At 34.2% G+C, this 26,114-nt stretch overlaps 1 protein-coding gene across 14 annotated transcripts in view; it reads right to left on the bottom strand.

The window, feature by feature from the left end:
• Nucleotides 1-26,114, bottom strand: part of LOC111059730 (nuclear receptor coactivator 2) — a 354,078-nt gene that overhangs the window by 39,220 nt on the left and 288,744 nt on the right. For 10 of the 14 annotated variants that reach the window (XR_005570757.1, XR_005570758.1, XM_039423755.1 and 7 more), the window contains exons 2-3: nucleotides 7,706-7,816; nucleotides 824-971 (exon numbers count right to left, since the gene is read on the bottom strand). Coding sequence is in view for 12 of the 14 variants with exons in the window: in XM_039423750.1 (XP_039279684.1) it covers nucleotides 824-971; nucleotides 7,706-7,816 (259 nt within the window). In the remaining 2 variants the exon portion in view is untranslated. Of the gene's footprint in view, nucleotides 1-823; nucleotides 972-3,388; nucleotides 3,517-4,669; nucleotides 4,737-7,705; nucleotides 7,817-26,114 lie in introns of those variants that run through there. The other 4 variants (XM_039423756.1, XM_039423751.1, XM_039423753.1 and 1 more) reach the window with 3 other exon arrangements.

The following is a 26,114-nucleotide window of genomic DNA, read 5'->3' as shown; positions in this document are numbered from 1 at the left end:
CTATTCTTATCACGGAACAATATATGTTTACACAATACTATCAACTTGGAATCAATTACAGTTTAATTATATAAACATTGATGAATAAGTAGGACAATCTACTGAATATTACAAACATCGGTTTGCGCTGAATAAGCTATAAGCAGCCACTATTTCTAATTTATGTCTATTTTTATTCATCAAATTATCCGGCTACAAAACTACTTCTGAACAAAGAAACATTATATTGCTCTTCAGCTGGATTTTTATTACTTGAGCAATAACGAATCAATCTCCTCCATATCTCTTTCTACAACATACACTCCAAACATTTCAAAACAATAAATTTTCTCTATTTAACTTGACGAAGTTTGTTTCCTTCATATGGAGATATATTCTGATCTGACAATCAGTATGAAAAGATTATTGATTTCTGCTAATTTTGAACTGGATAAGCATAACATATCTAGTTAGAATTTAGGTGGTAGTTTAGCAGAAACAAGTTAGATTTCAGCAGAATTTGGTTAGTTGGAAAATAACTAAATAACTGATTTTTATGGTGAAGAGTCCTTGTCACAATAATGTTTTATTATAAATATAATTAATTCTATTCGGTCAACTCATTTCCTATACTCTCGGATGAAACAATAGGTTTTACTGCGATCTGAACGATCACTATAGATCGGGGATGTTGCTGGCCACATGAGCTCTGCTCTGGCTGTGGACTTGCTCTGTGCCTGGGTAATGGGAGTTGGGATGATAGTGGCAGATGAAAGGACCTTCAGTTTTGGGTTTAGTTCCAATTTCGCAAATAATTGTATTTATATAAATATGAATGTGTTACCTGTTTGACGGTACATTCAAGAATGGCGCACTTGTCTGGCTTGACAGAGAGAGAGTTCATCTCTCCCTCGTGCTGCAGGAGGACGGCCAAGTCTTCGATGTGGTGGTTTTCCTGCTGCCGCCTTTTCTTTTCATTAAGGCACTTGCTGCTGTCAAACAAAACAGTCAACATATTACAACAAGCCACATGTCAACAAATTCACATTCAAAACACAGAATAACACAAAACAGAGTGCAAAGCAATCAAGACATTAGAGCTAAAACAGATCACATTAACCAGAACAGAACAGTTGTCTATAAGTCACCACCCATCATAAAACATGTAAATCATATCCATTATACGCATCATGTTAAATAACTGCATATATGTAGTGTCTTTTGGTTGGGCAATCTGTATGCGCAATTAAATTCAATGGCAAACATTATTAATAATGTTTTTTGAAAGCAACTTCAGTGCTGGCAATGTAAATGTGAATAGTATTCGAAGCGAACAGATTTGTTGAGATCAGTTGCAGAACCATTTCTTCAGAGAAATGCAGGATAACCTTAAAAAAATATAGAAAGCAACCTGCAAAGTAAGCATTATAAAGATGCTAAAGAGTTCAAGATTGCCTGTTGGCATCAGGATCTAATACATGAAGGTTGAAACCTATATGCGTATTATAAATCAAGGATTTTATTAGCACAAGGACTACCTAATTATTTTTATCTTTCAATGTTAATAAATTAGTGTCATTTGCATTGTAAATAAATAAATACGTATTATCTTACTTGATATAGCATGTAAGTTACAAGCATGGAATAATAAAACTGCAACCTTATATAATCAAATATACCATATACATTTTATTCGTCAAAGAAGTCATGTTTTGATATTATAATGAATCTATGATTGATTCTTATAAATCAATAATTTTCAAAGTAAAAATAATTATGTTTAAAAATAAATTATAGTAAATATTTTATTAATCATTAAAATAAAAATGGTTGAAAAATTGAACATGCATCATATCAAAAACTACAATTCAAAACATATTTATCAAAACCACAAAACTATTACAATATAATGGATCATTTAGATCAACAACTCACATAAATTAAAACATTTTTAAAGAACAATATCAAAGCTGTAAGAAATACAATGTCGTATGACTTTTGATATTATTGAAGACCATTCCGGTTAGCTTTACATTGCAGAATGAGCCATGATATGAAATATGTGGTACGCAGTAAGTAATATTTCGATTCAAAGTTTCAGTACTTATCTCCAAAACCATAATCTAAGCCCCAAATCTAGTAGAAGAGGTTTCAACGTATTTCAACTTTCCAAAATCAATCAAGGAATCAAGTTAGTTACTTATTTCAAAGATAGATGAACAACAATACTGGAAAGCATATAATTTATAGAAGTGAGGTGAATAATTTCTGACAAAAAATAATATTTATTATTCATTATTGATGATTGCCATAGCTTGCTTACTGGAACGTAACAAAGTCCCCACATTCAAGCAAGATTTGAATGATGTTTGAGTGCATAAGTTTCAAATTGATAAAAGCCCTTAATATTTAGTCATTAATTTTAAAAGAAACTGGAATGAATTCAATGGCTTGTACCATATGCAGTTTTGGCGATTAAATGTCTATTAATAATTCAAGAAAAACTGAATTTCCCAAAATCCAATAACTGTTTACTAAAAAGAATAGCTGAGAGGGCAAGCATATCGTGATTCCATCGAGTTAGTAACAACAAATTGAAGTTACCAGTTTGACTTGGGCTGAGTTCAAGAATGGGCTGGCGGCAATATAATGAGATTTTTGCTGTAGACTGCTTATGCTTACACTCGTCTCTATTCATCATCTATATACTGATAATCAGTGAAGAGATGAATCTGGTTGATTGTATTAGAAAAAATACTGTACTGAAGTTGCAGTATTTGCAGACTTACTGTAGTTACAGAAACTATAACAGTTTCAAAAGAAAAACAAGATAGAGTTGTAAATTAAATTTCATAATTACTTTTGCTTCTTTATTATTTTGGATGAATGATACCACTATTCTGATTAATCTACAGAATCTAAAGTGTGATGTACTGGTTTGCAAGAGTATTAATGAACTACTACAAATGTGTCTGTGAATAGATATGAATGACACGCAAATGAATGCCGGGAAACCAGGAAAATCCTTTTACTATCTACATTGAAAATGAAGGTGAAACTTAGAGATGATTCCATAGCCAACTCTACGTTTCAACAATATGAGACAGAGTCTTCCTTATGCGCCAAGTACAAAGTGAACTAGATAGACCTGATAGATATGGCCTGATTATTGCAAGTTCAAGACAAACAATTTATTAACTTTTTCTCATTCAATCAGTTCCTACTCGAAGATCATGGTGTCAAAGGCGAGTAAAACGTAGAACAAATGCGAAATCAATGGATGTACAGTCAACAATCAATGGCAATTTAGGTTCAAGTTGTGACACATGAGAGAGAGAGAGAGAGAGAGAGAGAGAGAGAGAGAGAGAGAGAGAAAGCGGTAATAAAATAATGAAGCACATGAACTTACTCAGCCGCCGAAGCAAGAGCTGAATTATTGTTTTCTTCCTCTTCAGCCATGACTTCTTCTCCTTCTTCTTCAACCATTGAAGTTTATCCAGATAGTAAAACGTGATATAAATCACGGCCACCCCTACCCTTGTGAATGAAATAAAATAGTACAAAATAATTTTCAATCATCTTTCCAATAAAACACTGTACAGTACTGTACTTCGAAAAGGACTGTAATACCCGACAATGAAATTTTCATTAAATAAATTTTCAATTCAGCTTAAAACCACTACCGATTTTGATGTTCAACAATCAAATTTTAGAAGTTCTGAACTAAAAAAGGACTATTTTGAAAACTACCCTGGATCTTTCATTGATTCTTACCCCAATTTGAGTGGAACTGAGTTTCAGACTAAATACTGTAATGTTCTCATAACACTTCAGATTTGCAAATTCATTAGGTGGACTTGAATAAAATTATACATCAAACTCTTAATTTGAAATAAAAATCTATCAATAGATTATAGAACAAATATTGAAGAAGCAAATCAATGTAACTAATTTTATAGTGGTTCCTTCCAATTTAATGCTTTCTGTTAATGTTATATTAGAATAAAATCATAACTCCCTCGTGGAACCTAAGCAATATTATAAAATAAATTCTTGCCACATTGATTGTTAGTTTTCCTGATCAAAATGGTGCTATTTTGTAGAAAAAATTTCTAGACCGTTCCACCGTTCATAAGCTGGGAAATACGTCAATTATTTGCTTGAAAAGATAAGTATAGACGCTTAATTACGCCTTGATGAGATTCATAGGCACCGTAACAATATCAATGTGATTGAACTTTGGAGATTATTTTTAGAAGAAAACTAATAATATCATGTTGTTCAATCAACAAAAATAATGTTCAGGACATTATTTATAATTCAACAAAATCACATTTTCTCTAAATTTGTTCATCTTGATTCTATTTCCTAAATCTGTTCTCTAATTCCAAGACAGAAGAGTGAGATCTGGATTACAAGCAGTCTCTCAAAGTTGAAAAATTATTAATGTCATTATGATTCAAAATAATAGTATTAGAAATCACTAGTCAAATTCATTATTTTTCTAGTAGTTTTTAGTAAATTCGGTTGTTTGGATGGTTAGATTTTAACTGATCCTTTGCAACTTCTATGGAAGTAAAATAATAATAGCTTCATGTACAGACATTGTGTGTCTTGAATAGAGAGATTGATTGATTTAAAAAAAAATCAATATACCTTGACCCAACTTATACACTGAAAGATTCCTTACGTTTTGGCCACAACAAGAAGAACGACAGAAACGAGCAACAAGCAGCCACTGTCCTAACGCAACTGCCGACCACTGACAGTCCGAATAAAAAAGTTAGTTGCCACACGAAATTCAGCACATTCAGCTGAAATACAAGCTGGGAATTGGCGAAGGCCAGTGACGCAACGAATCGATGACGATCATGATGATGATTTCGATACTACTGTCCACATCACCCATATTCAACGACTGTACTACAACAACACTTATTTACGAACCTAATTTTGGATTGACTAAAACTATATACTACCCCTGTACTCCCAACTATCAAATTAATCGAGACCTAACAGCATCATTAACTAGAATTGTCCAATAAGTTACAAACTAGCTCAATAATTTCTAGCTTTAGCCGGCCTTCAATAACAGCTATAAGACCTCAATGTGCTCCATTGCCATCATGGCTATGAAACTATCTAAAACTAAAGATTCACCATGTTTTTATAATTATTGATTATCAATACAATTAGACTACAAATCATATTGTTATGACTGGGAGAGAGAGACCAACAGTTTTAGACCAAAGCTGTTCTTCTCACAAACAGTAACATTCCCAAAAAGGTAGGTTCTATTCCACATCCAACAATTCAAGTCCAATTTTTTGTTATTATATTAAATTTATGTAATTCATGATTATATTTTGTTTGAAACACATGAAACAAGATGAGTCTGATTATTTCATTGGATACAACCACATGAATCACAAGAATTTCGAGTAGTTAGTAAATAGTAACCAACCCTCAAGTTTTCAAATCTGCAAATCATAATCTTCCATAATTAGGCCTATATTTGTTTTGTTTTTCAAGGTATTTCAACATGTTCAATATCAGTATACTTTATAAATTTGTATACCTTCATCGTTATTTTCCTTTATATCAGTCAACTATACTCATCGTTATAGAACCAATAGTAATAACGGGTCATTATGTCAAAAACTACAATAAATTCATAAATTAATTTCTACTAATTTCAGTTCAATGATTCAATATTCGATTTCCAAACATGGTACAAAATTTAAGTACACAGAACACATCAAACAGTACGAGTATGATAAATTGATTCGGAACTATTTAAATAAACAGAACACTGCTGTTATATTGTAAAAGGCATCAGAAATAAAAGGAAAGTCACAAATATTTTGACAATAGCTCTTAGATAATGAAATGAAGTTGGACAGCAGCTATATGCTGGCAATACAAACTGCCTAAACAGGACCGGAAAACAATGGCTATGAGCGACAATATTGCATAGTGGGAATGATGGATGGAAGGAAGGGGGTGGAGGAGGGCCGGTCCCGTTATACGAGATTCCGCAAAGGACGGCTGACGACGGCTCACAGGCAAACATTAGCAGCGCTATCAAGTTTAGCAGATCCGCAAATGCTATGGCATAACATATATACAGTACTCCCCTTTTACTCAATCAATGGTGAGTGTGTGGGCGACGACCCGGAGTGGGTCTTATCAGATTAACAATATATTATATTACAGAATATCCAGTCTTCCCACGTTACCGTATCTATATGAACCTAAAGCATATGAGTCGGGAAGCACTATATTTTAAAAGGAACAGGAATGTAAAAGTTTAGTTTTTTGTCAGTGGAAGATAAAGTACACTAAGTAAGTTTCAGTATAATCAATGTGTAGATAGATGATTTTATTAAAAATTTAGAATCATTTCATAAAACATAAGTTTTCAAGGGCATGAATTATTTTGCTAAAAATTATATAAGAATGTTTTTTTTATGTAAAATTGACATAGAATTTGAAAGTTCTTCTTGATACCTTGTTGACAGAGTTCAATGAGTGTGAATCCATCATCGTGCATCGGAGAAGTGAAAAACATTAATGTACTGTATTAGGAATCGTTAGGGCATTTGCATGGAACGGTAGTAATAATAAATTGCAGTCCTACAAGAATTCAATTTTAGTATCATTAGCAGTAGCATTATAGCTGATGGATGAGTGACCAGCAGCTCTAACGCTAACTTTCAGTTATCTGCTTCATTACCATCTATCCGATAGTTAGAAACTTAACTAAAATAGCAATTTCACTCATGTTCTAATACTTTCAGTAATCCGCTTCATTAACACTAACCCGACAGTTTTGAAACTGAAATTGCAGTATTAATAACGTATCATGGCTCGCAAGGCGATATTCAACCTCCCCGTAATGGTCTTCCAGTCAATATAAATTTACTACAGAAAAAAGCCCTAAAGAAAAAAGACAAATTTACTACAGCTTTGATTCAAATTAGAAACTGTTCCTTAGAGTTTTCTCGTTTACAATATGAATGTAACATTTTGCTCTAAACAGAGTGGTTCAAACACAATAAACTATTTTGTGAAAAAGGACAGGAAAAGGGAATGTCATATGTCATAGAATCAAAGAGTCAAAAGTTTCGTCAGTTTAGTTACAGTTAATTTGTCAGACTCCGATCAGTTTTTCCTTGCTCAGATAGAAGTGGAAATATAATGGCTTCATGCATGAACCTCCACTAAGCAATGATCTAAAGCTACAATTTTCCCTTGTGGAAGATTGTTTTAAACTGCCTGATTGCCATTGCACAAAAGCCAGTTATATTTAAATCTTTATCTTTGTCTTCATTATCTTTATTCTTTTTTTACAATGAAGCACAGATCGGGAGAGAAAACTAAGAATACCTTGTACTATTTCTCTCCCAAATTTAGGTAACATTAAAAGTACAAAATGAGGTTATGTCTTCTAGATTTCCACAAAATTTTCAGTCCAAAAATATTTATTCAAACCATTCTTTTAAATTTAGATTTTCATGGTAAAATACAATGAGAACCATTCAGAGAAGGCTGTTTTGAAAAGGGAGGCTTCTCTGAATGGTTTTTGGCATTTAATCACGGTTAAAATTTAACAGGCTGTTGTGGAATTGGTCTTTTAGTTTTTATCATTTTTAATCAATCTTCATTTAGCTTGATCTGCTGAAAAATGAACATTTTGAACAATTGCGGTGAATAAGTAACTTACAGCTGAGCTTGGCCGTTGGAATCAAGTTTCTTTCTTTTCTTTTCGGGCACAATGACTGCGCTCATCTTCGACCCCCAGCCTTGCTCCTCAAGCTGACATGGGCCGCCGAGCCTGCAAACACAAAATATTAATATCATCAATTATAAAATATAAAAAACGCTATATCATAATATAAAATTTCAAATATTCAAAGATTGTATTTTTGCAATCAGAATATCACTAAATTGTTTATTTTTTTCAAAAACAATTATAAGATAGGTTCAGTAGTAATGAAAAATATCATACACCCTTGATTTTGAAGGAGGCTGATAGGAACCTTCAATGAGATAAAGCATTCCGGTAGGTAGTGATTTGCATTATGATAAAAGACTAACATATAATAAGCATAATGTTCACGATATTCTTGCTTTTCTCTATTAATACTTGTTTGAAATAATAATTAATGGGAACACTTATTGTTCCGTTATTGAATGTTGTAGCATGAATATACATACAGTCGAACCTCTGTACAACGAACCTCCACTTAAGGCTGGCTTCACAGTGATGATTTTTTCGTCGGCCGATAGTTCCCAAAAAGATGGAACATGTGCTTTTTAAATGTGAGTCTTCAGACCGTCAACCGTCATAGAGAAACCTTGCCAGAAAATAGAACCTTCTGTCCTATTTTCAAAGGAGAACGATAGTAATGGCGCATATTCTTCTCCATACAAACGTTCACACTTGTAGATTTTAGTCACCGGAACTCATTCGTCACACCTTTCGGAGGGTCACTAGCCTTTCTTTGCCTGCTTAATGTTTCCCTATATAAAAAACTCTAATCGTTGATTTCGAGATATATTCTTTTTAATATTATAATAATCTACTCCACTCACTGACTCCATAGTTTGATTTTTGTTTCTACGAACAAAAATAATATTTTTTGTTAAGTTTACAAGTAAAGTTTTCATAGTACTGGATGCGGCAGGAAGGGTGGATGTTTTAGAACAGATAGTATTCTGATTTGGGTAGTCGGATTGGGCCAGCTGAAGTGAACATGTGTTCGGTAGATCATATCATTTTTTCTAGTCATTGTTTAATCGGCATCATGGATTCGTGGAATGTGCAACATCGTGTGTTTACTTACGACAGTTTTGTGCGTAATAATGAGAGTATCATTACAGTTCAGCGCGAGTTTCGTCGTCATTTCAATCTTGCGAGAAATGAAAATGTACCCACTCGTAACACCATTTTACGTTGGGTAAAATCATTTCGTTCAGTAGGAACAGTAATGAATAAACGACCACCAGGGGCTCATCGCACTGTACGCACTCCACAAAATGTGGAAAGAGTTCGGCAAGCTATACTCCGTAGTCCTAATCGATCTGCTAGGAGACATTCTTCTGAACTGAACATCAGTGATCGGTCAGTAAGGCGTATTTTACATAAAGATCTAGGATTTCATCCCTACAAAATGGCCATGGTTCAACAATTGAATCCTGGCGATTATGTAAAGCGGCTGAATTTTGCTCGAGAAATGGAGGCCATATTTGACCAAAATGAAAACATCATTTTGTTTACGACAGATGAAGCACATTTTCATTTGAATGGTACCGTTAATCAGCAGAACTATCGTTATTGGTCAGATGAAAATCCAAAATTAATGCATGAGAGACCATTACACAGTCCCAAGGTGACAGTTTGTTGTGCTGTGAGCAGTATATTTGTTATTGGTCTATACTTTTTTGAAGACGACAACGGGACCACTGTAACTGTAACCTCAGAACGTTATACTGAATTCACTGAATTCTTCCTTCCTGAATTAAGAAGGAAACGTATTCCTATCCGGCAAGTATGGTTTCAGCAGGACGGGGCGACAGCTCACACAGCAAGAAATTCAATGGAAGCAATTCGGGCTGTTTTTCGTGGTCGCATCATTTCTCGGTTTGGTGACATTGATTGGCCTCCTCGTTCTCCAGACCTGTCCATGTGCGACTACTTTTTGTGGGGTTTCCTGAAGTCACGTGTTTACCAGCATAAACCACGTACACTTCAAGAACTAAAGGGAGCAATTCGTGAGGAAGTCGAACAAATTGGCAGGGCAATGTTAGAAAGAGTACAATCCAACTTCCGAGAGCGGCATTGCTGAAAACGGCCGTCACCTGTCAGATATTGTTTTCAAACATTAATTTTCTAAAATTGTAAAATAATGTGAATATTGTTCTGTAAATAAATGTTTTTTTTATGCATAGGTAACGACATATATTACTTTTTTGAAAACCGTTCATCCTTTCTGCCGCACCTTGTACAAATTCATACTCATTGGTGAGTATATTTCGAAATGATTCCAATTGATAAAATACACGGTCATTATTTCATTGTTTAATTAGAAAAAAATTTGAAAGCTTTCTAGAATAAACATTATTGCTTCCAAAACATATCAAATTCCAATTAACGATAATGCAAAAATAATAATTTTGAAAATAGCTGCACCGTAAAAATATTATTACTTCTGAAGTCATTATCATTCAAGCATTCAAAACGCAACTCAACAACTAGAATTGGTTTAGTTTACTTTATAGTGTAATACTTTACTTTGTAGTGTAGTACTATATGGAAGTATTTATAGGTGTTATTGTAAGGCTTTTGGAAATTTCTACTTCACAAGGAACAAAGAGGATATTGAATTTCAGGGGGTCGCAGACACACATGATGACTGTGACGAATCTGAGGAGAAGAATCCGTCAGATCAAGAAGTTCTAGAAGCTTTCAAAATTATCAGGCAAGGTTTAAAACTGAAACATAGTGTACCAGACAACATTTTCGACTGTTTGAATGAATGTGATTCGTTTATTGAACATGATGTGTTATTCAAATGAAGAATTCAACCAAAAATGATTCACTTTTTCAAATAAAACATTAAAAATAGGAAAGTTGAGTAATTATAGTATTTATAGTGAAGTTATTGACAAAATAACAGTATGTTGTGTTCAATCTAGTAGTGTAAAAAGTAGTAGGATAAATTTGGTCAATGAAGTTGAAAAATATTGCTACTAAGTAAACTTTAGAAAAGTATTGTTACTTTGATTAAACTCTACTAATAGTACAAATCAAGCTTTCTGGGAATAAATTGGTGAGTTTACTTACTTATTACATTCTATTAATATTCCAAAAAAATGTTTGTTCATTTTAAACAACATGAATTTTCAAATTTCCATATTAATATTGGCCTGATAGGTATGCTATCTAAGTTCGCGATATGTTTTGTGTATCATATTCATTTATTTGCCGCCGTGATACGATATCACAAGATCAGATAAGATATTACAAGATAAGATCGCGGCAGGTTTCTTGACAGAACAATCTCTCAATAACGAATACCTCTCTGCAGCGAATTTTCTCTCGTGATAATCGACTTCGTTATACAGAGATTCGACCGTAGATCATATACTAGCTAGTATTTTTTATTGACAAAAGTTCTACTGGCTTCTTATTCAATTTGAAGCATTTGCGGAATTCCAAATTCATGAGCAAACCCTATTAAACTAGTTATGTGTATTTTATGATCATTTATAATGAGGTTATTAAAAATAGGTATTGAAGGATAATTCTTTATTAACAAATTTTAGAATTTAAAATCATAGTTTCAGAAACAGTTTTAAATCACATCAGATCTATTTCTTGAAAATATTTGTGAGATTTATTGAGATGGTACGTCTATTAATAATGAAAGGCTGAATTGTAATCCGACACAATGAATAATTAAATTCGACGCTCTGAAAATAGCGGTTCTACATTTAAATGATCATTGTTATCAGAGAAAAATATAATTTGCATATGAAGAATGACATTCGGGCGCCTGTCACGAATAAATCGTCTGAATTTCACTCGAGAGTACGTTGGAAGTTCAAGATAGAGCCGCTAGGGTCAAGGCTCTCTTGCTTGACACACAGATAACACACAAATTATTGTTACTGACTGCTTCGAGAATATTCAAAGTTCGTTATTATTGAAAATTAAAATAAACTGTGTAGCCAAGTGATGGAAATTGATTGGACACAAACTATGTAATTCACTTTACATAATGAGAAATGTATAAATAGAAATAAAAGTAAAAATCTCAGTACCATTTTTTTGAATAATTTTATCACCTGATGTTTCAAAATTGATGCCATTTTCAAGTGATATGAAGTAAACCATAATTATTTACTCAAGAGGTAGAATTATATGAGTATGATTTACTTAATATGACTTGAAAATGGCATCAATGTTGAAACATGTTGTGATAAAATAATTCAAAGAAGGGTACTGAGATTTTTATTTTCATTTATATTTATATTACAAGTAGCCCTATACAGAAAAGAGTTGAGAAACATAATATTTAAATAACTGAACTGTTGAATTAAATAATTTATTCAGAAAAAGTAAATCATTGGAAAAAAAATATGTGAATGAAATAACTGAACGATTGAATAAGGTAATTCATAATGGAAGAAGGTAAATTCATTGAATGAAAAATAAGTGAATGAGAATGTGAGTGATGCAAATGAGGTATTTTCAATATGATTTATAGTATAAGGTTTTAATAAATGAACAGTGAAGAGATCACATCTAGTAATGTTGACGTTACTCCAACCTAAAAGATAATCAACAGTAGTTTTTTGTATTGAGAAAACTTATAAATTCCTGTTTCACCACCATGTGTCTGATTATGATTTCCTCATCATAGCAGAATATGCTTGATAATGGTCTGCTTCCATTACTTAGGAACCAATTCACTTAGGAACAAAAATATAAGGCAATGCTGTAGCTAGCAAAAAAGAGGACGATACAAGCACGGATTATAGAATATACATTGTATATTCTTAACACTCTAGATAAAAGTTTATGTCTTCACTTTGAATCTGTCATATTCAAAATTGGTCAGCAAAGTTGCTCATTCATTTCTAGTGGCTTACTAAATGTAACTGTATACCAGTTTTACCTATTTCTTTTGTATATCAGTGAAAGCATATATAATATTTTCCTAACCACATTCATCAAAAAAGTATACTAAACTGGGCATATTTGAAATGCTATTTTTCAAAACCTGATAATGGTTAAAGGTACAGTGATACAAAAAGGGAAATTACACTTGACCATGATTATGATTATTGGTAGGCATCCCCAGAGTATGGACAGGTTCCTCTGTAGCCTTATCTATTGTGACAAGTGCAGTGTTCACCCTAAGCCTGTCACACAACTATGACGTCTGTTATGACAGGAGTGTCCGATGCAGCTCAAAATCAACAGGATGGACTTGAGGTATCACGACACCCCCTGTACCAATCATCAAGTCATCTAGAACAATTTTTTCAATGAGGAAATTGACAAGCAGGCATACAAGTTTGATTGACAGGCCCATTTGTCAATGGTTTTGGGGACAGATTTGATCAGATGCAGCGGATGAAGGCAGTGAGTGGCATCGCTGTCATTTTGCAAAATGCACTTGACGTTGAAGTGAAGGGGAGGGGAAGCCGGCGTCGGGGGAATTGCATCGGACAAAGCGGATTGAACGAGACGTGCTGGGACCAGGGACCGGGGAACAGGGTGAGCCCCCTCAATCCCAAAAAGCGTCTGGCGGCATCGATCCGGCGTCCCTCAAACAGGATGTTGGGGCGTTGAGGGGGCCAGACGGGCCAGACACAACTTTGGAGAAGCTGCCCCCTTGCCTTCCCCTCCTTACCAGCAGCAGACGCAGCCAAAGTTGCAAACGAAACATTCAACATTCACGGTCGCAGATCCGTGCAAAATCTTTTTGCCTATTCTCAAGTAGGTTTTTTTCCACGTGAATTCAAGGTTCAATAGTTAGTATTATCAGTTGAATTGATTAATTACTTTGGTATTTCCCTGAATAAATTCAAAAAATAACATTTGATGTTATGTTAAATTAGACATAGTGATAATTCTGAATCACCTATATTCTATATTTATTATTCTTTAAAATTTTCTTCGAAACCGAAAAGCGTCTGGAGAAATAAAGAAAAAAGAAAAGATTAGATGAATAATTGCACGGATGATGGCCTGGAAAAAACTAAACTATGCCTAAAAGAAGGGGAAGATTGGTACAATAAAGGAAGTATTATTCTTATTGCTGGCTGTGCAAGATACCATTTGTTGAGATGAGTGATCATGTAAGTTACTACAGCAAAGGTGATATTGTAATTTTCAAGATAGCACGTAATTAATTCTGTCGAATAATAATCATGAGAAATTCATAATAATGTTCATCAAATTCATAATAATGTTCATCAAATTCAAGTGAATGGTACATAAGATGTTGAATTAGAATCATCAGTGCATTGCTTGAGAATTCATTGAAAGCAATAGTACAGTATTAGGATATTGATAGAAAAATGAATGGAGGTGGATTGAAATAGGCTGAGAAGTGTCGGCTGTAGGCAACATTGAATAGGAAACGGAGCGTGTTGCTGAGCTGCGCCACAAATAATACACTATAGAGCCACTTCCAACAAAACAACACCACCAATTTAGGGGTCGCTGGCGCCACTGACAACTACAAGCAAGAAGAAGATGAGGAGGAGGAGGAGGAGGAGGAGGAGGAGGAGGAGGAGGAGGAGGAGGAATAATGAGGAGAGAGAAAGTGACAAGTGTGATAAAGAAGAGACAAAGGAATAGAAAGAGAATGGGAGAAAATAGGAAGAAACTATACTGGAATGATACTGAGATGGAGGATGGAGGAGTGTGATGGAAGAAATGGAAGGAGAAATTTTTTTTTGGAAGAATTTGTAGAGGTGAGAATACATTGATCAAAACATAAGAGGTGTTGTAGAAGATGATTTCGAGAAATATGAAAAAACAAATGATAGTAACAGAAGCATAAGAGAGAAGAGATGGCAAGATGAAAAAGAAGAGGCTGAGGAAGTATTGGAAAAGAGAACAAATAAGATAGAGAAGAGGAATGATGAGGAGAGCGAGAAAAAAAGGAATGAGAAGGGAAGAGAAAAGAAAGACAGGAAGACAGGGGTGCCCACAAGGGGGGGCATGGCGCAATTTGCGCCATCAACATTTTTGGGGGGCATGATTTTTTTATATTTTATGTCAACATTTTGAATCATGACTAAAAAATCAAGGTATTAAATAGAGATATCCTAATGTAGTTAATTTTATTACTTTTTCCCACCTTTTCTATGTTATATTATTTTACAAAGTGTAACTCAATATAAAGCATAAAAAATGCAATCGTTAATATTTTGTATGCAGGAATTATAGTAATTTCAAGCCTATGAGTTTGAAGGTAAATCTTTCACAAAAATAAATTATAACTTCATCATCCACTATTATTCTGATTTCCTTTGCTTAATTTTAATTTTTAATGGTCTTGTGTTTTAGTATCCTTGCTGTTGCAACCTAATTTTCTTAAAAGCACAATGACAAGTTAAATTGTAATGTACATTTTAATGTAATAATTATTTCAATTTTGAAGGCGTTTCATGATGATATTAATGTCTCTGGAATGGGAATGCAATTATAAACAACATCGCAAACTCTAGTGAATTTGACAGAAGAAAAAATTTGTGAAAAATATCAAACGAAGCCAATTTCAATCTTTCAAATTTACACCCTATTTACCACGCAATAATCAAGTAACTATTGTAATGCTTTATTACTTTTTTCTGTTTTGTATAATAGTCCAGTCAAATGGTCGTTTTTCAGGAAACAGCCCGAAAGAATTTTTCGCGACGGTTCTATATGTATTTTGGGGCGCTGAATTCTAATCTGAAATTTGCTGATACGCCAGAGGGCGGCTTCACCCCCAAAACTCCCAAAAAAACCAAAAATTTCTGACTTTTTTCAAGTTTTCCATTTAATCTTGAGAACCTTTAACTTTCCGAGAAAAAGCATTCTCTAAAATATTAAAGATAATAAAATTTTCAATAAATTGAGTGGTCGCGCGGAACTCTACGATTTTTGATTCTGGAGCCAAGAGTTTTCAAAAAAGGGGTATTTTTTAAGGGATTTTCAAAGATTTGCAAACCTACCACTTCTACCCTATACAACTTGGATATTTTTCTAGTAATGATAGAAAGCCACACATCACGTGAATTAGCAATATTAATAATTCTGAACAGAATTCCTTAGGTACCTATTTTTGAATTTAGTAGTGGTGGGAGGGGGATTACACCCAAGAATAGAAAATGATGTCCTACAGCCAAAATTCAAATTTTCATTATAATAGCTTTTCATGGCCTTCTTAACAAAAAAGAAACATATTTCGGCTGAAATAACCTTACGAGGGTTATGCTCTATAAATAATCACTCGTTAGATTTCAGTATTTCATAGTGGGGAGCACACATAAGGATACGTCCAGGATCAAAGCTTCAAACACTTATAACTTTTGACTGAATCTCCTCGTACTACAACTCGTTCATATCAGCTCGTCAAGGCGGTTGGTAATCATTTATTATCTCACTAAAATTTGTTAAAAATATAGGAAATTCCTCTTTTAGTGTATTTTAGCCCATATTTCAATGCATATAAAAATGACCGATTTCTATATTCAAAACTGTGTGTCTCGGTAACACAAAATGATAATTGGTCTTGATTTGAAGAAAAGAATCTTCTCTTTTATGTGAGGTTAATGATTTTTGTAAAAATATAATCGTGAAGTAAGATACCGGTACGTTTGTTTCAAAAAATCAAGAAATTTGCGATATTTTTCTCATTTTCACAGTCTCGACAGTTTTTCGATATAAACAGTAATTCAAGATAAGTAATGCTCAAAGCTGAGGCAAACTCAGCTTATAGAGCATGAAATTTTCTCTCATTTAAGACCCATCGCGAGTTTCTATCGTGTATTGTACTCATTTTAGAGACTCTTTAATAACAGTAAAATTGCAAGAAAAATGAGAAAATAAAAATCATCATTTAATTGGCTATAACTTTTGAACTGTATTGAAAACAGAAGAATAATTCTTGGGAGTGAAAAGAGGAGAAAATTCATCACAACCTCGACTACTTTTTGGATTTTTTATCTGAAGTGTTCCACAAGATACGCAACGTTGCATAAGCGAGACTGTGAAAATGGGGGAAATATCACAAATTTCTCGCACATTTAAAGTTGTGTATCTTGTGGAACACTTCAGATAAAAATCCAAAAAGTAGTCCTGCGCGACCACTCAATTCATTGGAAATTTTATTATCTTTAATATTATATATAGAATGCTCTTTCTCGAAAAATTCAAGGTACTCGAGATAAAATGGAAAACTTAAAAAAAAGCCCAAAATTTTGGTGGTGAAGTCGCCCTCTGGCGTATCAGCAATTTTAAGATTAGAATTCAGCGCCACAAGATACATATAGAACCATCGAAAAAAATTGGAAAACTTTCGAAAAAAAAATTTTATAAGTAACATTTGAAAAGCAAAGCATCCCTTACTTATCTTTTAATATCCTAATAAAATATTTGTCATGTAGTTTTTCCTGATGTAATGTAGTACTTTTTAGTCCTCCCGAACAAGAACGGGTGCACTGCTAGTCTCAAAAATAATATCAAAAAGAATCTTTATTTCTATTTTAAAAGAGATAAGAAACGATGGTATATATTTTTACAATATTATGAAAACAGAAAGAATTCCTCACAAGACCAAAGGTAAATAATGTCGTTTGGAAGATTAGAATGTAAGATGTGAATTATATTGTCATACACTGACTAATGTTAAAAACTAAAGGGTTGGGAATTGGGGTACTTTGGGGGGGCATTACACTTGGATTGGGGGGGAGGGCATGCGCCATTGTCCTTGGGGGGCTGGGCACCCTTGGGAAGGAAAGTAATTATTGGTAAAGAAGGAGAGGAATGAATTACAGCAAAACGAAGATTATTGGAAGGATAAAGATGACTAAGAGGAATGACAAATAGTGAAAGAAGAGGTTTAGAGGAGAGAAATTATGAGGAAAAATGTAAGTGAAAGAAGGAAGAGGAAGAAGACAAGCGAAAAGAATAAGGAAAAATAGTATGTGAAAGAATGAACAGGGATAAGACAAACAAAAAGAAGAACGGAGAGACACAGAGGAAGGAGAAAATAACGAAGACTATGAAAAGAAGGAAGAAGAAGAGGAATGGGCCCAATGGCCGGCCGGTCAGTGTGTGTTCAACGTGGCAACATGGCTTGGAGTTTCGGCCACTGACTAGTGACGTCGGGAGGTGGACTTTGGCCACTGCTATGCTGCAATGCTGCAATATGCTGTAACTAGGTGTTGGTGTCGTGTCAGTAATGTGCCGTTCATCCATATAGCTAGTATCTACAGTGTTGCTACTCCAACTCCTCATTTCCGCCACACTATCGCTGTTCATCATCAATTACTGCGCAATTAACACACTATTTGAAAATGTTTTGATCATTCTTATTGCATTAGTCATGAAGAGGCAGCCTATCACTATTGAGTTACTGCTACAGTAAATTGTCAATATTTATTTAAAATTATACTCAATCTGTTTCCTTGTTTATCAGATAGCCGTAGCCTGCAAAACGTATTGTAAATTCTATTTTATAATTCACGGGACGTTTAAAAAGTCATACTAAACACTACAGACATATTCATTTTCCTGCAATATTTATTGCAATTTATTCTGGATCCATGTTTTATAAGTACATTAGCTATAAATAATTGTAATGCCCTAAGAAAGTGAAAATTAATTAATTGGAATTTTCTCAGCTAAGTATAGTTTAGCCTCCTTGGATAATAGGGGGAAGGCCCAGAAAAATATAGGTCAAAGTCATCGGTTGATCCTGGAAGTGGTGGCCCATTCACAGATTGGTGGCAGGAAGGTCTCAGCTGGTGAGGAAGGTCACGCAACTGCGACACTTAGCTCACCCAATGGTGGCCCCCCCTCCTCTGATCTGCTCACTGCGTTTGCAATAGTACTGCTTCAAAACACAAAAAGACTTTGGATTCCTTCCAACTAACGAAAACGACGATACTTGCATTCAAATCAGAGCAGCCGTACGTGATGACACTGAACTACTTCCGGGAATAGAAGAAATGCCACCGAGAAACAGTAAAGTAATTCTAAAACATAATTATATCTAAATCCTCTTTCAACATGAGGAAATAATACGCAGAATAGCGACGCCCAAAAACATTTTTTCGGGTGAATTTGAATTTTCAGTGAATCATTGGTTTTCGGTCTTGTAGCAGATTTTTCTGTTACAAATGAGTTGGTAGTTTCAAGAGAATAACAGATTTTATGACGTTTCCTAATATTGAAATGGCCAATTCGCTTCCTTAAATCCTAAATAACATACTTCTTTGTAGAGATGTAAAACAATTCGAAGAGATAGTTAATTGAGAGTTGAATTAAATATTTGTTAGTAATTTGATTCATATTACTTTATAAAAATAAGATAACAAAGTGCAATAAAAGAAAGGTGAAACAATTATAAATTAAAAAAGAAGCTATTGAACTTTTATGTCACTTGATATTGTTTTAAAATAACTAAAAATATACAGTAGATTCACTTTCACCTACAAGTTGAATAGAAAATTGATATAAAATAAAGTCGTCTGTACTCTGCACATGGTAACAGATACAAACCTTCTGTCTGTGATGATAGTCAACCTATTTGTTCCTGATAGGATTGAACCGAATAATGCACTGTGCATATCATATTGAATTTGATGCAGTGTACCAGAAACGTCATCAACTGCTAATTCGCACACTGAAACTAAAAGCGATGACTATGATGTGATGTGATTAGCCTCGGGAGACTGACGACTAGATGTACTCTATACTCTGTTAAACAACCAATATTCAGAATGGCATCGTAAAGCAATAACGATAATCAATGTTCTGGAAACCGAGATGAATAATTCACCAATGAAAATCCCACATGAATACAACCTAATTAATAACACATCAAGTTCAAGCTTCGCTACGTTTATTCAGTGTGGCAGTCCATGAAATTAACACAATAATTCCAAGAAACTTTCTATATTACCCAACTTCATAATAGAGTACAAAACATGGATATGCGATGCGTACTATTCTCAACTAATTATACGTGTACGGTATTGCCAATAATTAAAATGTTTCAAAGCAATGGACTGTAGTTGAATAATGTGGGCAAACAGAGGTGAGCTTTTGTATCAGAGTCATTATGATGCTAATAATGGCAAAGGCAGGTTGCAAACAGAAATAAGGTGAATTATCTCCATCAAGGCTTCAAACGTACATTATCTACATACAGAAAATACATCTAAGGAAGAACATCCATTGTAGCCTAAATCTACCTGACAATCTGCCCTTGAATAGATCTCTGCCTCTGATCAAAAGAATTCAGACAACATAATATACGGTAGCAGAATAGAAATATTCATTCTTTTATATACGGTTTCCACAGTTCTGCAGAAATTGAATTAAATTAATTAAGACACTTTTCTAATACACAGTAATTTGGCGCAAGGGATTGAGGCATGTTACCGTGGTTCATCACGATAAAATCACCACACCCAGAACCCAGTCATGAAACCAACGAAATACAAGTAGTAAAGAATCTTACCAAATGATACAATATCCATAATTCCACCTCCAGAAAATATTCAACCAACACGCGACTACTGAACACAAGAACGAATAAGAAATCACAGCACTGTACTACTAGAACTAGACTCCACTAGAAAATTATTGGAATAGATAATAGTGAACGACCGAGACTGTCATTAATGGAATGTTGGCGACTATCAACAACTGTTCGACTGGACTGACTGATGAGTTTTTACCACTCACCACTCACACAGGCTGCTGGCTGGTATTCATCCCCTCTCCGGCACCCACCCTGCACTGACTACCCTTTGAGGTACAACTTTCCCTTGGTGAGTCGATGACCTTCCAAGGTTCAATTGTGCGCTCACTCGCTCGCACGCACATCCCTGCCCGATTCCTCCTCTGACCTCTCACTTCTTCCCGCACAATATCACAGCAACCCTCAGGCAACGCACAAATTTCAACAAATACCGCGCGCACCCGCCACTCCACACAACATTCTGAAAATCATGACTCATTCCATAAGTGAAGCTTCAAAATTTGCAACAGTACTAAGATAATATGAAGACATGGCGAGACCTGAATCAGAATTTATACATTTGGATGGGGGAAATCAATCATGGCTACTTGGTCAGCGACGCAGTTCTATTGCGAGACGAACGTTCAGTCAGGGTTACAATTCATAGAAATATAGGTACTAAGGTGCTTAATCTGATGTTTGGGGCTTATTGAAAATTCTCAATATTCTTGTAAGATTTGGACACAGAAGAACATCACCTGGATTCCTCGTACAAAATTCAGATGCATTCAAGCTAGTTTTGGGTAGCTGCTGTCTACGTCCAAATATGTCTGCATGTAGTTATAGACTGAAATTCAGTTTTAATCACAAAAACCTCAGTCTGTCAATCCATGGATAAATATCACATTCCTCTGACATTCATAAAGGCCACGTCTTAGAACATGATTGTCGCAATTATTCTGATCACTTCAGACAACCAGAAAAATAGGGCTCCACACTATTTATCTAATTTTTACAAAAAGCACAGATCGGGAGAAAAAGAAACTAAGAATACCTTGTACTATATCAAATATGATGATGATAAAATTTGATGATAATGGAATATCCATGAAAAATCGACGATTCATGTGTAAATCGAATTAAGAAAGATGACATTAGATTGAGCAATCACATCCGAACATAACCAAAAAGCAATATATTATTCATTCTTCAGCGCTGGCTATGAGTTGAGAACTATGGATCTGTTTGAAGAAGTCCGTGGCCGAAAAATGCAGGAAGAGGTCTTATTCAACAGTTTCTCTTATTTCACTATATTTGAAGATGTTGTGAGAACTATGTGTGTCAAGGATGAATTGGACGAATTTTCAACATTTATTATAACTGAGCGAGGAAAGAGAGTGCGCCAGATGCAAGCAATTTCCGACGGAACACCCACACTAACTTGAGCACAAAATACCGTCAAGGTTGTGCAAATAACAATATAATGACACACAGTACGATGGAAATGAACCAGATGGGAGGATGATTGACTTTGAGAATATAAAAGGCATGCAGAAGATTCTTCATGTGATGAGAGAATTTTGGTGAAATGTACAAGACCTAGACTTAATAACTTTATCAAAGCACTGCTATACGAACACTTCTGAACAATTAAAAAAATGGATAAAGTGATGAGGATGAGCTCCGTTGCATACAATATCAATAGAATTTGAATGACTTGTTATTTAATTAAATTAAATTAATTTTTGTTTTATAAAATTTTCCTCTAAAACGCATATATTTTTCTAGTTATAACCTTCAAAAGCCCAAAAAGACTTTTTTCTTGTTCAAATTTCATTCCATTATATGCGTTTTAGAGGAAAATTTTAAAAACAAAAATTTTAGAGGGAGATTTTAAAAATATTTTCCACGGCTGTTACTCAAAAATAACCACTGAATGACATTTGCGCCCGCACTATTAAGCAAATATCTATATATATAAAAATGTTATGTTGGTTTGTGTGTAATGCAAAAACTCCAAAAGTACTGGACCGATTGAGTTGAAATTTCAACATGATATAAAATCCGCATCAAGGATGGTTTTTATCTACTTTTTACAATTTTCAGGGGCGCTACGCTTGCCCGAAAATTTTTAACTTTTTTGTTTATGGATTTTTCCGATTTTGACTTCACATTCGGGGTCAGCTCGCGAAAATAAGTCGATTAAAAAAAAAAAAAATTGACCGGGCTCGCAGGGTGGCCCGGGGGGAGGGGGTGAAACTTTGGCCATTTTTGAGCTGAGCGCTGCTGCAATCAAAGTGCAAAATCTGACCGCTAGATAGCGCGCATGTTTCAAAACGCAGCTTCAACAGGTTCGTGAGATATAGAGTACCGGTAAACTACACTCTTGATTACCGTATGTTTTCCGGTACAATTATTGGATTTCAATTACCACCACACATATTGAAATTGAAAGTAGGTGTGCCAATTATCCTCTTGCGGAATATTAATCAGCCAAAACTCTGCAACGGCACGCGACTTGCAGTTAAGAGATTAATGAATAATGTAGTGGAAGCAACGATTTTAACAGGGCCTTTCAAAGGTGAAGATGTCCTCATTCCTCGAATACCCACGATCCCGACCGATACACCATTTCAATTTAAAAGATTGCAATTCCCAATTCGATTGGCATTTGCAATCACAATCAACAAAGCTCAAGGTCAATCTTTAGAATTGTGTGGTCTAGATTTAGATAGGATTGCTTTTCACATGGACAACTGTATGTGCGTGTTCCCGAGTCGGCAAACCAGATAGTCTTTATATTTACACAGACAGTGGAAAAACAAAAATATTGTATATAAACAAGTATTGCAAAATTAAACTTATATGAAATGTATTCTTTGTTTTTCTCATTTCTCAACCATTCGCAAACAGAGAGTGAGAATAGGGAAAAATCTGAGTGCAGAAGAAGGCCTTCTGTAAAATTCGGCGTGCCACAAGGAACAGTTCTTGGTCCGATACTGTACCTCATCTTTGCCAATGAGTTGTGCTCACTCGACATTGGTGGCAGATTATTGTCTTTGCCGACGACACAGCTGTGATATTTCAAGGCAACAACTGGAACGAGACTTTCATAACCGCTGAATTAGGCATGGAAAAAATTACACTTTGGCTCCACAGTAATATCCTGACTCTCATTCATCAAAAACTAAATTTCTAGCATTTTCACTGACGGACTCCAAAAAACCTGTACGAAATACAATCAAGTTACATCACTGCAAAATAAATCGCATAGACTGCAATTGTCCATCAGTAGAACGAACAGATAATATAAAATATTTAGGAGTTATAATAGACGACTTACTTTGGTGGGACAAACACATCATACAGCAAACAACAAAACTCAGGAAACTGGTTTACAGTTTCATTCAACTCGACAGATACTCACACTGGATACGTTAAAAATTGTATATCACGCATTGGTAGAGTCAATAGCAAGATATGGAATCCTGGCATGGGGAGCTACGTATTCTGCCATATCAATCCTGTTTTAAAGTCCAGAAACTCATCCTCAGAATAATGGGACAGAAAAATCCACTCTACCTTCAGATTCTCTATATGAAGAGCTCCAACTACTGAGCATCCGACAAATTTACATTCACAAATTACTCACATTCATCAGGAAAAACCGCAGTTCTTTCTCAACATGGACCACACCCACAGCACGCGAAGAAGGAATATTGATCTAGCAGTCCCCAGGATGACAACAACTGCCGCCCAGAGAACAGTCACATACTTAGGACCGAAGATTTACAACAGGCTGCCAATGGACATCAAGGAAATGGTACTGGTTAATATATTTAAAGCAAAACAAAAACTTGGATAATTGAAAATAGAATAAATTATATGCGTTTTAGAGGAAAATTTTAAAAACAAAAATTTTAGAGGGAGATTTTAAAAATATTTTCGTTCAAAAAAAAAACGGTTGAATATCTTGAACGGTTATTGAAATACAAGCGATATAGCAAACCCCTGAAAATTTTGGCGGCTATCTTGTTTCCGAGGTGACTTGGCGGCCTGTGATTTCGATTTCATCATCACGATCCTTATTATGCTAGACCTAACTAAGAAATTGAAATATCTTCCACGGCTGTTACTCAAAAATAACCACTGAATGACATTTGCGCCCGCACTATTAAGCAAATATAACATATAAGAAAGTTTCTTAGTATTGGATTAAAAACGTGTTGATCTTGTTTTATTATTTTTGAATAAGAGATTCTTCGAATTTTGAAATCCAAATCATTAAAACCATCCACTTTACAATACTCTACAAAATTTAGGTTCGCTCATGCTCTATAAGCTTGATGCTTTCAATTGCAAATCAACACTTTAAATAATGTAATTTGCTAATCAATAATAACACTGATTACTCAAAAATAATAAACTAATAAAATTTGCTTATCAATAATAGCACAGATTACTCCAAAACATGTCATGTTTGAAAATCACTATTTTAAATTGAAAAGTTTTTTCTGGTTCTGCTCAAAAGCATATACATAGCCTACTTTCGTAAGTTTATTTCATGTCTAAAGTAAACTTCATAATAATAGTCAAATATTGAAAATCCACTTGAGAATATCATTCTAATATCTTAATAGTCAATACGACATTATAAATAATAATGTTGATAAATTCATAAAAAAGTCGTGCAAAATGTAGATAGGAGGAACAATCAATTTAATTTATTTACAGAATCATGATAATATTTCATAATATCAGTTATCAATATTTCGGAGATGAAAATGGGTCACTAGCATTTTTCGTCTAATTCACTATCATTAGTGGCATCAGTTTCTCATACCTCGTGTACTATGAAATTACAGAGCTCTGCTCCTGTCAAGCAATCAAACGTGCACAAACAAGCAAGGAAAATACTAATTTCAGTATTCCTCTATTTTTATAATAACTAAGTGAAAGACAGATGAACTCAGATTGGTATATTCATACCAAGATAAATCATAGATCAACTCTCTACCAATTTGAATAACTAATTTGGGAGCATATCTTCAAGTGAATTTGTACCAGTAGGCTATCCAAGAAAACAATGAGGTGGAAGTATTTTCACGTATTTTCTTCTAGAATTCTTGGATGTTTTTCCACTTTAATTGATTGAATCATTTTAAAATCGATTCATTTCGGAAATTAAGGATATTTGAAAAGAAAATCACAAAAATCATTTGAATAACCAACAGATGAAGCTGCCCAAAAAAATGTCAACTTCTGATTATTCGTATTCTCTAGAAAAATATGTTTTGAGACAAAGAAATGTGATTTTGAACTTTTTGAAGAGTTATTTAAAGATAAAATATTGAACTGTCTTGGTGTCTTCAGCATGAGCCTGGATGGCTAATGATCATTTATTGGAGGAAAGAGGAAAGCAAACAGATTTGTCATTCAGATAAAATTTTATCTAAAACAGTGTCAATTATTACTGTCGAGTTTGATTAATGGAGACTATAAAATGAATCAATAAATGAGCTACATCATATTATGGTTGAAAAACTTTAATGATATTATGGATATTCTTTGTCTATAGCTACAAACTAAATTCTATAGGCATTTCATCAAATTCTAGACTATTCAAATTGATGATAAAAATATTTACGTGGACCATTTTATATTTTTTTTATGAATAGTGCTAACACTGACTAATAATATTGTCTGTTATCTGCAGTTGAACTGCGTCAAAAGTAGAGATAATTTTCTCATATGATCTCATTCTCATCATATAATATATTGTCCAAGTACAATGCAGAATTATTTAGAGAGTAAATATAATCCAAGAATTGATTGCATTTGAAAATGTTATGAAGAACAATTACTGCAATT

The sequence above is a fragment of the Nilaparvata lugens genome, chromosome 3 (assembly GCF_014356525.2).
Source record: "Nilaparvata lugens isolate BPH chromosome 3, ASM1435652v1, whole genome shotgun sequence".
NCBI classification, from domain to species: Eukaryota; Metazoa; Arthropoda; class Insecta; order Hemiptera; family Delphacidae; genus Nilaparvata; species Nilaparvata lugens.
Note: the sequence above shows the minus strand (reverse complement) of the source record. Positions and strands in the feature narration are given on the sequence as shown.